Genomic DNA, 13,672 nt, shown 5'->3' with positions numbered 1-13,672 from the left:
CTGCCCAATTACTCGTCATGTAAAATGAGCCCCACTCCTGATTTTGGCTGAGTGTTGATGCAGCTATAGCATTGCTGCAGATGTCGTTTCATTTGGTCGATAATGGAAGGCGTGTGGCGGCTTCTGCAAGTAAATCTTTCTCGATGCATCGCCACTATCGCTCTCGGATGACGGAGGAGAGCATTGACTAGTTTCACGGTGAAGTAAAGAGGTGAGACACATGCTGAGATTATCAGAGAATGTTCAGCTAACATTTGAGGAAATCGCCATGGGAGAGGGAACAACAGATTTGCGGATATTTGCTGGACATAAGGTCGCACATAATGCTTCAACCCAGAGTGACTCTCAAAGCGAGTCGAGCCAAGCTCGAGATCATGGGGGGCACAGCAAGGCCAGGATAGAAGTATGTCTCCTCTCTGGAGGATTTTATGGTTTATATGTTTAAATATGAATCTGTAGCAGTACAGGCAACCGCTGAGATGAAAACAAGCTGTACCATCTACAAAAATCCCACAATCAGGATTCATAGCATATGCCTGTGCTGAGTGAATTTTAATCTCTACAGGCTGTTTAAGATCATCACGCCCACAACAGTAAACAATTTAACATTTGTCAGTTTCTTAGCACAGATGCCAGGCACAACTGTAGTAGGATTTATTATAATCCGGCCGGACCTGCAACAAAAACGATGAACAACACGTCAAGTGGCACCCAGCTGGTTCACCTCTGGGTCATTTCTCTCTCCTCGCAGTCCTTCAAAGCGTCTCTCCAAGGCAGACCAAGGGATAAATAGATCTGTTGAAGAGAGTGATGAGCCACTACACAATCTGAAAATCCACTAAAGATGACAAACATTTGCGCTGCCCTTGACTCTAGCCGTTTCCACCCCCGTTACTTTGTGTTCGGGGAGAGAAATCAAAGCATCATTTGTTGTGATTGTGTTCTGTTTTTCAGGATTATCAAGGGTCAGGGCATCGACATCAAGAGCCTCAGCTCCAGATCAGTCCTCACAGTCACCAACATGACAGAGGATCGTTACGGGAACTACACGTGCGTCGCCTCCAACAAGCTAGGGACGGCTAATGCCAGCGTGCCTCTCAATCGTAAGTTGTCATTCTACCTGCTTGTGGCTAACTGGAGTGCTGAAGAGTCAGAGGGTTGGAAGAGTGTTGTGGATGTCAGTGGGGGGTTCTCTGCCCTCAAAAGTGTTTTCATTTTTTGCTACAATTTTCTTGTTATAGAAAAAAAAGGTTTAACCCCAGTGGAAGTGGTTGCCCACAGATCACCAGTAAAAAAAAAAAAAGATTATTTCCTAGACATCCGCTTTGTGAATCAGTTGTCTATTATTGTTAGACATCCTGTGTGTGTGTGTGTGTGTGTGTGTGTGTGTGTGTGTGGGTGGGTGCGTCTGCTTTTTAAGTCTACATCTGCATGTGTACTGGATAAAAACACCACCTGAAAAAGAAATTTAGGTTTGAGGCAATAGCGTCACAATTACAAAGGCAGCAACACAGGTCAATCCTGCTAAGTTGAATACCAAGTAGGAGTATGAGTCAGATTTTAAAGAGGGCTCCGAGCCAGCCCTTTCACAGCTTTTCAAAGCCCATAAGGAATCTTTCCGAGTTCCAAAAAGACCCAAATATCAGAGGCCAAACTCCTGCAGTATCACTGATAAACAGCATTTATTTCTCATAGTTAGAAGCATTCTTTTAAATAAATAAATCAGTATGTGTCCACAAAATAAATGAAGTCATCCCTGCAGAGATACTTCAGCTATGCTATTATAGCTCAAGTTTTCATTCTTTCATGCACAACTCTTCAACATTGCCACCCTGACTGAATCAATATTGCATATGAATAAATGAGGTGGCTCTGCTTTTTCATTCAGTGCTGTTGTCTGCCTGAACACAACCTTAGACCTTTCCGCTGGAGAGAGAGGCTCTGTGTTTCTAGGATGAGGCTTACACAAGGCTGTCTGTTTTCACCCCAGACCAGCACTTACCCAGGCCCCTGCTTGCTTAAGCATTCAAAACAACTAATGAAAGGGAACTGGAGATTGAAGGGGGAGAAAAACACAACGCTGCATCAAAAGCTGTTATACAGCCAAATCATACCTGTGATCTCATTCATCACTATGTTCAGCAAATACAGGAAACAAGTACATTATTTGAGAAAATGCACACTTGAAACCAGTGCTGCCAGGTAATTTGGGCTGTAACATACTGCATAAGACTGGACTCTCACACACATCACATCACCACACGCACTCGGGTTTTTCTTTATGCACACTTCCTATAATTTATAATCTTTATATTTGCACATTTTTTACTGTAAGTTTCTAAGTTAATTTGTAAATTTTTGTAGTAACCTGTAAATTGTAAATACTGTAAAACCACTGTCATTTAATGGTCGGGTTTGCACAGCTACAAGCATTTCACCCCCATGTCATACTGTGTATGGTTGTGTGTGTGTGACAAATAAAATTTGAATTTGAATAACAGTTCTGCACATCCTCAGTTTGGCTTATGTGTCAATTTTATAGCTTTATTTGGAACAAACGATCTATGTGCTTCAGTCACATCACAGAGTTTTACAGATTTTTACCCTGAGTGAGATTTCTTTTTTTAAATCAGAGAAAATATCCTGACTAAAAAAACGAGAAATCTCTTAAAATAACAAGTAAAACACACATTCTAAGCAGTTCATTCAGTAAACTAAGCCTAACTTACTAGTTGATATACAATTTATGAAAGAAGAACAAACTCTACTAAAAACTCTACATTTCTCTCGCATATTAAGTGTAACGCACATCTATAGCACCTGTTAAACCTGAATGGTGTATTATAGTTCTGCTTTTGTGAGTATGCCAGGGTTCACCGGGTCCAAGCGATGTAAATTTTGAGCGCAAAGCTCCGTGCCGACGTGCACATGCCTACCAATTTTCTGTGACACCCATTGACACATTACACTACAACACACCAATGCATATACCCTTCAGGTGCACTTCAAGCAGACTTCAAAGAAGCATAACAAGAATGGCTACTCATCTGTGATGTCTGCAGCTCTCCATGACGGTTCCCGCAGCAGAGTATAATCCCTGCCTTAGTGGTTCTACAAAGTGCCTTACAATTCACTCACACACACACACACACTCATACACCACTAGTAGAGGAGCACTGGACCCAAGGATGCTGTGGCTTGAGATCAAAGTTTTCTCAAACAGCAATCTTCAAAATTGAACTTTCTGACCATAATCAGCTTTTTGAAATCTGATCTGTGCGTGCCACGAGCCGCAGCTCAGAGCTGAAAGATGTAGGAAAATATAAGAAGATGTACAACGTGCAGGCACTCAGTGTTAACCAGCATGTGAGTGAAAGGCTTCTAATAATGACAAGTCCAGTCGAAGCAGCTCTTGTTTGGGGACTGTGGGAGAGCATTTGTGTGGTAGACTATCATTGTATTGTTTTATGTCTCATCTTTGTGAAGCTCCGTGTTTGAATAGAGATCTTCTAGCACATAAAGATGCCGGGCTTAATCTTGTCCAGGAGGCAGAGTATAATATACAAGTCATACGTTTATATTATACCATCTGTGCATGTTTTGACAAAATATAACGCAGTGTTGTTACTGCATTTAAAAATGGAAAATAATAAGCACACTGGATAAGGTTTGGAAGGAGTGTGATGTGTTGATACTACTGATAGTTATGATTTCTAACACTTTAAGGAAAAAAATGTGATAAGTTTGGCACATCAGCATTGGGAATAATGATAATAATTCTAGAATAATAAAAACGTAACACGTGTGTCTGAATGAGGTGGCTGTGCATGCAGAAAAAATACTGTAGGATTTTACTAAATGGTAAAAAGTAATAATAATGCTACGTTGCTGGCTGTCACTTGGTGAAATCAATTGCAAAGAGGGTGCAGCACGAAAAGCCTTCCTGTGCAGCTTACTGCTACTACTGCACACATAGCTAACATGAAGACACCGACTTGTCTGTGGACGTTCTTGAAATTTGAAAAAGTCCAACGCAAACACTTTTCAAAAAGTGCAACTTTTACTTTGAAGGCGAACCTTCTCCATTTCCATTTTTCACTGCACTTTTCACCTTCACTGCTTTGAGAGTGGTTGCCAAGTGCTTGCAGACATGTCGGCGTTTTCCATGCAAACTACTGACAACTGTAGCAATGTGCAATTGACCAAAGCAGGAGGTTTTTGGTGAAACACCAAATACATCCACCAACCACTTGCCAAAGTTGCAGAAAACATACATTTCCCTCATGACCCTTCGTAGTTACCAGGGGGCCACTGAGTGATCTGTAGGCCTGTGTGAAAGGGGGCTTTAGCAATCGACTTCACAGTGACTGCCAGCAACCTCCAACAACCACTCTCAAGCAGTCCGGAAGTACATATTTCCGGTGGTTGTTGAGATGATCTTTGACAGGTTTCCTAGCAAGATTAATAAGTTTCCAATTCTTGGTTCTGTATGAGAAAACATAGATTCATAAAGGTTGGACGAGGTTGTTTGACGATGATAACCTTTCACAGTTTTGAAAGTTGCAGCAGTAGATCCGTTCTCTACACTCTAGGCTTTATCACAGTCATGATGTCTACTTACTGGAGCCGAGGGCGGCGAGGATCAAGGTATAGATTAGGTGAAGTGAGCCATCAGTTCATTTATTACAGGCCTAAGTGAAGTTCTTCATTGATCATTAAAGTATAATTGGCCCATTTTGTCAGACTGCCCAATACACAGAATTTATCCAAACAAAGATAAAGTTCTTAAAATGCCCTAAGGCTTATTTGCCAGTGTAGTGCTGTCGATTGTTTAATGAACAAACAACCTGAGGCCTTTTTTTTTATTTCCAGGAAAGAAATCCACTATGAGCAAACTTTTAGGAAAAATTCCGACATGTTTGATGACTCCACTTTCCGAACGCACATATTTTTAAAGCTCCGTGAATTACTTTTCAACATCTTTCATTCCTGAAAGAGCAAGACACTTCTTTTATGAAATATCTGTCTACAATACATGCATTCAGGAACGTCTTCGTGAGTTCTCCCTACTTTTTGGTGGGTGTTTGAGTTTTTCTTACACTCTTCCATTATTTTGCCCAACTGAGCGACAAAAAAAAGAGATTAAAAAAAAGCAGTGACATCGTGACTGAGGAACATCGTTTTCTCGATGTTTTACAGTGAGAGCAGTGGGAAAAAATCTATTTAATGTATTCAGTGATGAAATATGAACAGGTAAATTAAATTATTCACTAGTTTGCACTGCACTCTCTGATGATAACATTGTCCCTAGCAGGCCAGAGACTCAGACTACAAAAAGATATTTCTGTAGAGTTGGCAATTGTCAAAGGAGCACTCCACTCTCCTGTTTGTGTATGCACAAAGAACATCAAAGGCTTGTCTCAGATTCTCAAATGGATGATCTTAATGTGACACTAGCGAGGCCTCAAAGGCAGAGCGATAAAGAAACCCTCGGAATAGAAAGAGGAGGCAGCTTCCTGTGCTGCCACCCCCAACTTCTCCCCTTCTCTTTATCTCTTTGTCTGTCGTTCTATCGTGGCTTTGTCTGTCTGATTCTCTTATCTCGTTCTCTCACTCTTTTTCTCCCCCTTTCTGCGACTGTTGTCACTCATTCTTCCTTTCGATCACTCTCTTCCTCTCAGCGAGAAACACACACAGGCACACATAGAGTCTTGCCCCTCCCTTTGTCTCTCGTGATCTAGAAGAGAGGCCGTTTCCGATGTCGCTCTTAACGAGAAATGGCAAGCAGTCGCCGCAGCGCACCTCATCGCTACGTTGACGCAAATAACAAAACCCAGAGGTGAGATTTCACCACGGGTGACTTTGGGTTGCTATTTTTGAACCAGTCAATAGCTATTGATGAGCAAGGGGGGAAAGGGGTATGCATATTAGACTGAGCATCGTATATAGTGAGGTGAATTGTAAGTAGAAGAACAACGTGTGGAGGGATATTTATGGTCATGTCCAGCTGTCTCTGTGGTTGTTTGCACTGCACTGTGAACTGAGGGTTATCCCTATTCAAAAAAGAAAAACAAGAGAAAAGGAAGTACAATAAAGCAAAACACACAAGACCTCAGAGCTCAGTGTCATTGCTCTGTTGTCAGGAATTTAAAGCTGAAAGGTCCTTATCTGTCAGTGGTGTAAATCCTTTTTGTCTTAACCTTACAGAGTCACTTTAAATCAATCCAGGAAAAGGTTTGCCATTATCGCTGATGAGATGAACTGTGACTCAGCAAAGCCTACTCCCAGAGAAAGTAAACACATTTGCCTTCAATTCAGAGCAGCCAGTGGAAGACAGATAGTTGGGTTTCTGTTTCAAATCAAATAGGGATGAAAAGCAGAATTTGCATTCTGATCTCGTCTCGCTTTCGACATGGTAGGCTCTGACTAACGCCTGGGTTTTTTTATACGAGTTAGGTGCTGTGTTTCCTCACTGTCTGCTCTATTCTGCCAGTTATGTCAGAGCGTTTTGGTTTTCGTGCTTTTAAACCATTAGTCAGGGATTGTGATCTCTTTGAGCCAAGTACCACTTTAAGCTTGTGTTAAAAAGCTGTGGTAAAACACAAACTGGGTTCTGTGGAGCAGAAAGAAAGCATATAGCCTCTTTGTCACCACTCTGCAGCACTTCTGTGCGCGTGTGTGTAAATCTTTTCATACTTTGTGAATACCACAATGCCCAGTGTCATCGGTGAATGAACAAATATCAAAGTGAAACAGCACTGGTCACAATTGTCTGTACTTTTAAACAATTGTTAAGCTACAAAGGTGTGATGGATTGGACTGGGTAATAGTTATGAATGATGCATAGAAATACCCCAAAATAACTTTTTGTCCTTCTGTATGATTTCAGTTGAAATGTGTGATTACAGACGAAGCCGAGCTCGCACAGGTTCAGTTTGCACTGATTCATTATCAGTCTCACTCTCAGTAGCTTTGCTGTGTTTTCCATATCACTCTGTAGCAAACTGAGCCGCAGTGTGCATACAACAGAAACGTAATCGCAGTTAATGAGGGTTCAGCTTTCGGCAAAAATTCTATAGTGAAACCTGCGGAGTTTAAAACCAGATCGATGCACTGGTTCCACGCTCTTTTCATTACTGAAAGAAATGTAAGGCAACGTTGCGCTGTGAGGAGTCTCGTCAAGAAAAGCGTGAGTGGGTTTGGTTTGGGAAAAGGACAACACAAAAAATGATAGATATTCCCATTAACTTTTGCCAGAACTGGCTGACCTGTCACGATCCCTGCTTCTCATCCTGGACAAGTTAATTAAGGAGTAAATAGTTTATCACCGCGCGGTTGTCAGTCAGCATCTGAAGCCACAGCATTTCCTGAGGTCACCATGCCCACGCTGACAGGGCATGGTGACCTCAGGAGCTTTTATTCACTCCTAGCATGTTTTCCTTCAGTCTTTGTTTCCTCTATAATTAGAGCTGGGCGATATGAGATTTTTTCATATCACGATATGTTTTTTTCATTTCAGGCGATAACGATATCTATCACGATATCAGCCAAATAACTATATTTGTAAGATTTAAATGTGCCGTTGCTCACAAGTAAAATGTGAAATAATCAGCAGCTTGTTTTTATTTAAATATTTATTTCCCATAATAAGTTCAACAGGGTAGATGTACTTAAGGAACATGAGACTTTTTCAGATAAATAAAGGCAAATATTGCAAACTACACAAAAGGCAGCCGCTAAAGCGTTTAAGTTTCAAAATAGAACAAACGAAACAGACTAAATTGTCAATTCCACTTAGAAACAAAATATTAATTCTAAAAATAAATCTTAGTTTGTTTTACAGAAGAACAGACAAAATTGACTAACTTTTGTCAATATCAAATAAACTGAGAACTAAAAGGAAATTCTCAATCTCTCCTTGTTGTATAGCTGAGCTTTTCAAACAGTTTTAACAGTTACTTTAGTCTGACAAAAGCCGAATGACGAATTAGCGCTTCCAGTCAGAGACTGAGGCTACGTCCACACGTACACGGGTATTTTTGAAAACGGAGATTTTCCGTTTTCGTTTTAAAAAATAATCCCGTCCACACATAAAGGCAGAAATGAAGGAAAACGCTGCTATGAACATGCCAAAGCAGCAGGTGGCGCTAGATTCCTAACCGTGCAGAAATGTTGGCCAATCAGAAGTCTAGAAGCCTCGGTGGGAAAAAGTAAACAAAGCTGGGGCACAGAAGCAGAACCGAGTCGTATGTGTGGAGGGACAGTAACTGTGTGTATATGTAAGCATTTAAACACTGCAGAGAGTAGAATTAACAGTAACAGTATTGTAGAAATTCATTTCACCGAAACAATAACGTGGCGCACAGTGTGACGCATGCACCAGTTTATTGTATTTCCAGACTTGATTTCGGCACATTTACAGTGCACGCTACTCTGTTTTTTGTCAGACTTGAAATAGCCGAAATACCTTCACACTACGGAACTTCTATGGCTCTTCCGTTCGACAATCTCTCCGGCGTTGGAACCATCATCTGTTTTCTCTTCGGTCACGCTCGGTTGATTTTTCTAGTCGCACACTCATTTCCTCCATTACGCGCTGGCTGCTTCCCAAACAAACACACGTGCGGCTTGGCACTTGTGCTGTACGTAACAAGTCATGCGACGTGACGCTGCGGCTGTGATTGGTTCGGCTCTGCGCTAATTAGTTTGGATTGGCTGACCTTTTTTTTTTTTTTTTTTTTTTTTTTTTTTTGAGGACAAGAGCGGCGAGGTCTATCGCGATAGCTTAATTTCTCTATCGAGTAAAAGTTATATCGCGATACATATCGTTATCGTTCTATCGCCCAGCTCTATCTATAATGTTAGTATGCTATGGCTGTTTGTCTGTTGGGTTAATTTCATTGCTTTGCTGTTGCTCTTTAATTTATAATGAGCAGGAATTATTGGCATTTAAATGCATGCGTCGATTTTCGTGCCGGTGGCTGCTCAGTTTGCTGTTGCGTCACGGAGACAAATATATATTGAGTTCCAGTCTTTCTGTTCATTTGCATGGTGTTATTAAAAAATAGGATCATATCACAGTGCTTGCCTTGTTGCTGTTATCCAGTTATAATTGGAGTATACTCAATAAATTGGTGGAATTAGTCCTTTTCCACTTGTAGTTTTGGTGCTTTTCCGTGAGCTGTTACTGTATATGGGATCCAGAGTGTATTTATATTTTGGCTCAAGATGTCATTAGGATCCTACTGTATGTTAATTTGCAAGTAATCAATATTACCGAGTAATATGTCAGATAAAAAGTGCACGCCTGCTGCAGCCTCTCATGTATAGTTTAAAATGTTTCACTTGAATCAGTGTCCCGCTGCATGATTATCAGCGGGCAGCCAGCATGTTGTCTAAACTCCTTCTCAGGCGACAGCGTGCTCGTCGCAGTAATGTAGTTATTGGGGATTTGTGGTCGCAGCAGAATCCTCATTGCTGTTCGGGTCCATCGACAGCGCCCTCAAACAGCCGAACCTTTCTTCCTCCACATCTAACTGTATAACCTTCAGCTGTAAACGTTCACTTCCTTGACTCGGATCTCTCACTTGATGAAATGAATGAAACATGGAATTAGTTCTGGCAGAGAACTGTAATCAATCTGGAATGGCTGATTGACACCAGCTCTTATATGTCTTACAGTAATTGGCTCTTTCAGTGATTGGCTCATTTTGCAGTAGTTTATAGTAATTCAGGTGCACAGCACAGATATTACAACGTGAGCCTGATGATTGTTCCTCTGACAGCCACACCGCTAACAGCCGCAGCACCCTTTACCTTCCCGCACGCCCTCCTTGTGTCTTAATTATGATTGTTGTTTTGAAGAAGACATCATTCATGCATGTTTATGTTTATTTATGTGTTTATTAGGTGAGTTGAGCTTCATCAGCACACCCTCCCTCCCCCTCATTCATTGACAGCTCCTCAGACAGCAGAGGATTTTCAATCAAATCTAACTGTGTAACAGTTTTTTAAAAAATGTTCATGATCGTTTGTGGGCCAATAATTATTTTTAAAAGGGCCAAAAATCATTGCAGGTTGTTTCTGACGGCCTCTTACTACACATACACATGAGCACTGTGTGTACACTGCACACACACATGCAGAGACACACTCTTTATGATTTTAGCCGAGGTATAACAATCACCAAGCTGGCAATCCCTATTTCAACTTCCCATTTCATGTGCTAGATGGAAGTGAACTTCGGTGAAAAGACTGAGGCTGCTCACTCCAATTTTCTGAGGAGTCCTCCAGCTTAATTGGTCAAGCTCTTATCCCCCAGCCCACCTCGGCTTAGCCCTGAAGGAGATTTTCTCCGCCTATACCTCTGCCTTCATTTCCTCTTCCCCCCCCCCACCTGCTCCCCACTCCCACCTTTTGAGCAGTAATCGGAAGAGACTGATGGAGAAGAAAAAGAGTTACTCTTCCTCTCTCTGTGTCACTGCTCAGCCTCCCTCAGGCAGGAGAGACACTGCTGGCTAGTTGGTTAATGAATGTTGTGTTCATTTGTCACGCTTATCAATCACTGCATGTGTAGGTGTCATTTTGACACGTCTCCTCGTCTGCCATTGTTGTCGATGATGTCGTTCGCTCACGCACCCTGTGATTGTACCTGAGTCACGGAGCAGAGATGCAGGAAAATGTGAGCAAAAGGTGAAACCTGAAATGTGGGTGTGTGATTACAGCCTCGAACGCAGGGGAATAATATCGAGTCCAGGCGGGGATTGGATGGCTGCGGCGCATCGTGCTTCAGCCAGGTTTATTCATCCTGGTTTAAAATGACTCCTCTTTTATATTTGTCCGCATTGGTTAGAAAACAGAAGCGTGTCCTGGCAATATTGGACCGCTGATTGTTTTCCAGCATTAAAACCATTGAATAGAAGCAGCGCGACATAATTTGAGGGCATTTTTAGAGCACGCACATATGAAAAAGACACTGAATAACTTTAACGTGGCGAGGCTGCCATACGCTTTATTTTCCCCAAAAGCGCCCTTAGAGTGTTGCACCATTTACCTGTCTTTTGAATGCCTGCATTTCCATATTTAGGCAATCATAAAAGCCATTAACATTTTCCAGTTGCACTGCGATGATGTTTGGTGCTGAAGCCCAGCAGGCAGTGGAGCTTATTCCCGACAACACCCCACCCACCATTGCCGACTCCTATAGGAGGCACAAAGCACTTTATGGACATTCATCCCTGGATGAGCGATCCGAGTGTGTACCCACACACACTTGCCGCCATTAAAAATGAACAAGGGCGAATACTTAATTGGGCGGCTCACAAATGAGCACAGCCTTAAAAACGGACCATTCCATCATCATGGAGGAATAAGTGAGGAAGATGTTCATGCAGGCATGTGTCCCTGCATGAAAAATACCTTGATAATGCTCTCAAATGGAGCAGCGGAGATAAATTGGACACTTACAAAGGCTCGGGCTATATCCAAGTTTGTCTGGGATCTCCTCTTCCTATATTTTATGGCTCTAAGTACGGTTTTTACTGCGGCATTGCACAAACACGCCATATTTTATCCATGGAGGTTTAATAGGATTAGTGATAAGTTTTATTGACCCAGCCAGTAATTAATGAGTTTTGAGATTGTTGGCTCTGAAATGTGACTTTATAAACTCAGATATTGGCACAAACTCGCATACCAAAGACATTTTGTGTTTCTTTGTTAAGAATCTAACTCTGAACACATCTCATACAGGAGAAAACTCCAAGAAGTCTCTTTGGAATAGCTGCCTGCGTGCAACCCATAGAGCTAAAACGGATGTGTACAGTTTTAGTATTAACTTCTCCTTATGCTTGTAATGAGCTAAAAGTCTGAGCTGGGCTCTCTGTGAATACTGGTTCCTTCAAATCAAGTCAGATAAATCTCTCACATTATCCCTTCACAAAGAACAAAGAGAATAGCAATCCATGAAATAAAATAGCTGTGAAAACTAATGTGTTTTATCTCGCAAAAGGAGCAAGCTGCGCGAGAGGCCGACCGGCGTATACAGTATGTGAAATGATGCGTCGCTCTCCTGAATGAGAGAGAAACTCCAAGTCGGCGTGGAGCTACGAGGGAGAGATTGCATGTCAAAAGATATGTTCCACAGTAATGGAGGAGTGTCTTGAGAGCTCATGAAATGATTCAGTGGTGAATCCATGCTCAAGTATTAATCAGATAGCACCCGGCTGGCTGTTTGAAGAACTGAAAAGAAACTCTCTTCACATACCGGGTCCCCCAGGACTACTTAAAGTGGAAACATTTGTGGAAGAAAAGATGAATTCGACCATTTCCTCACCAATATACCGAGGGAAAAAGGCATATCATTTCACGTATGAATACTGATTCTTGAACAATTTCCACCTCAAATAGAATGATGAAACGACGTGAAAGCAAATGTTTTATTGTTGTTGGCATAACAGTGGCTCGGTAAAAGAGTAACACAGTGATTACACACTTGTTTGAGCGCTTCAGAAAAGCAACACAGACCACAGATTGAGAGCATGGTGGGGACTACAGCGTACCCTCTTTTGCCCCGCAGGTGAAGTGCCCATATTGAGTTCCCGTGTAAATGGATTAAAATAGAGAGACTAAGTAGCCTCTGCACTATCGCTAACGTGGCGCGGCACTGGTGGAACGACAGAAAGTCATTGTATTCCTCGTGTGAATGTTTTTAAGGCGTAATCATGGCTGCTTTGATTTCTCTTGTGACATTTAAGCTCCTCTGCTCTCATGAAGCCTTTTAGGAGGAAGGTGGCTTGTATCTTACATAGCGCCTTTGCAGGAAGTCTAAATATTTTTATAGCCTATCATGTGCGAAAAACACATGATAGCGATGCCGACTCCTGTATCGCTTTGAGTTTAGCCCTTATGGTAAAGAACAGCTTTGATTTTTGCTACACATTTCAGATTCTGCTCTCAAGTGAGTCACTGCACAAAGTGGGTACAGATTTTTCTCAAATTGAGTGCTTGTTTACCAAACAGCTATGTTAGATCAAATGGGCAGCAGTGTTTGCATTACACTGATATCTTCATACCAATTTAGTCGACAAGGTGATTGTTGAGTGTTGATACGAGATCTGCGGGGGGGGTCGTTGCTGCATATGTGACACAAGTACAAAGATTTATGTGTCATATATACTTAAAGAGCACAAGCTAGCTGTTTAGATTGCCACACTGGATGTTACTTAATTCCATCAGCCTGAAAGCTATTCAAGATTGAGTTCCTCCCTCAGAGGAAGGTTCCCATTGTTGCTGCTTATTCTTTAGCGCCTTCTCCAAACACGATTTGGAGAGAAAAAATTAAGCCGAGTGTTGCTACTGAAAAACTACCCCCACTAAGTGCAGGTGGCCGAGTATTCCTGAAGAGAAATGAAGACTTTTCACCAGGTCACAAAATCCCTTCAGGGTTTGGGACTGGCTCCGGCTGCTGGGTTCGCCCTTGTTCTTTTTTTTGTCTTAGCAGCAATTCATGCAAATCAGAGGCAACTGGGGGGAAAGGTGCTTTTTATTAGCACGAGGAGGTTGCATCTCGCTATAGCCATCGCTCCTTAATGCACGGAGAGGATTTGTCGTCATTCCCTGTCCTTTTTTGTCCTTGCATGCATTATTATTATTATTATTATTATTTTATTTT

The 13,672-nt window shown here is 41.8% G+C and overlaps 1 protein-coding gene across 3 annotated transcripts in view; it reads left to right on the top strand.

Annotated features, from left to right (window-relative positions):
- Positions 1-13,672, top strand: part of negr1 (neuronal growth regulator 1) — a 177,525-nt gene that overhangs the window by 127,334 nt on the left and 36,519 nt on the right. For all 3 annotated transcript variants that reach the window (XM_086263406.1, XM_086263407.1, XM_086263408.1), the window contains exon 6: positions 955-1,103. In XM_086263406.1, the coding sequence (XP_086119532.1) occupies positions 955-1,103 (149 nt within the window). The remainder of the gene's footprint in view (positions 1-954; positions 1,104-13,672) is intronic.

Source organism: Aulonocara sp. 'chitande type north' Nkhata Bay, linkage group LG15, assembly GCF_057382095.1.
Source record: "Aulonocara sp. 'chitande type north' Nkhata Bay isolate Kocher_YH1m ecotype deep benthic linkage group LG15, A_spYH_male_GT1.1, whole genome shotgun sequence".
Classification (NCBI taxonomy): domain Eukaryota; kingdom Metazoa; phylum Chordata; class Actinopteri; order Cichliformes; family Cichlidae; genus Aulonocara; species Aulonocara sp. 'chitande type north' Nkhata Bay.
The sequence above is the reverse complement of the archived record's forward strand: the minus strand, read 5'-3'. Positions and strand labels throughout refer to the sequence as shown.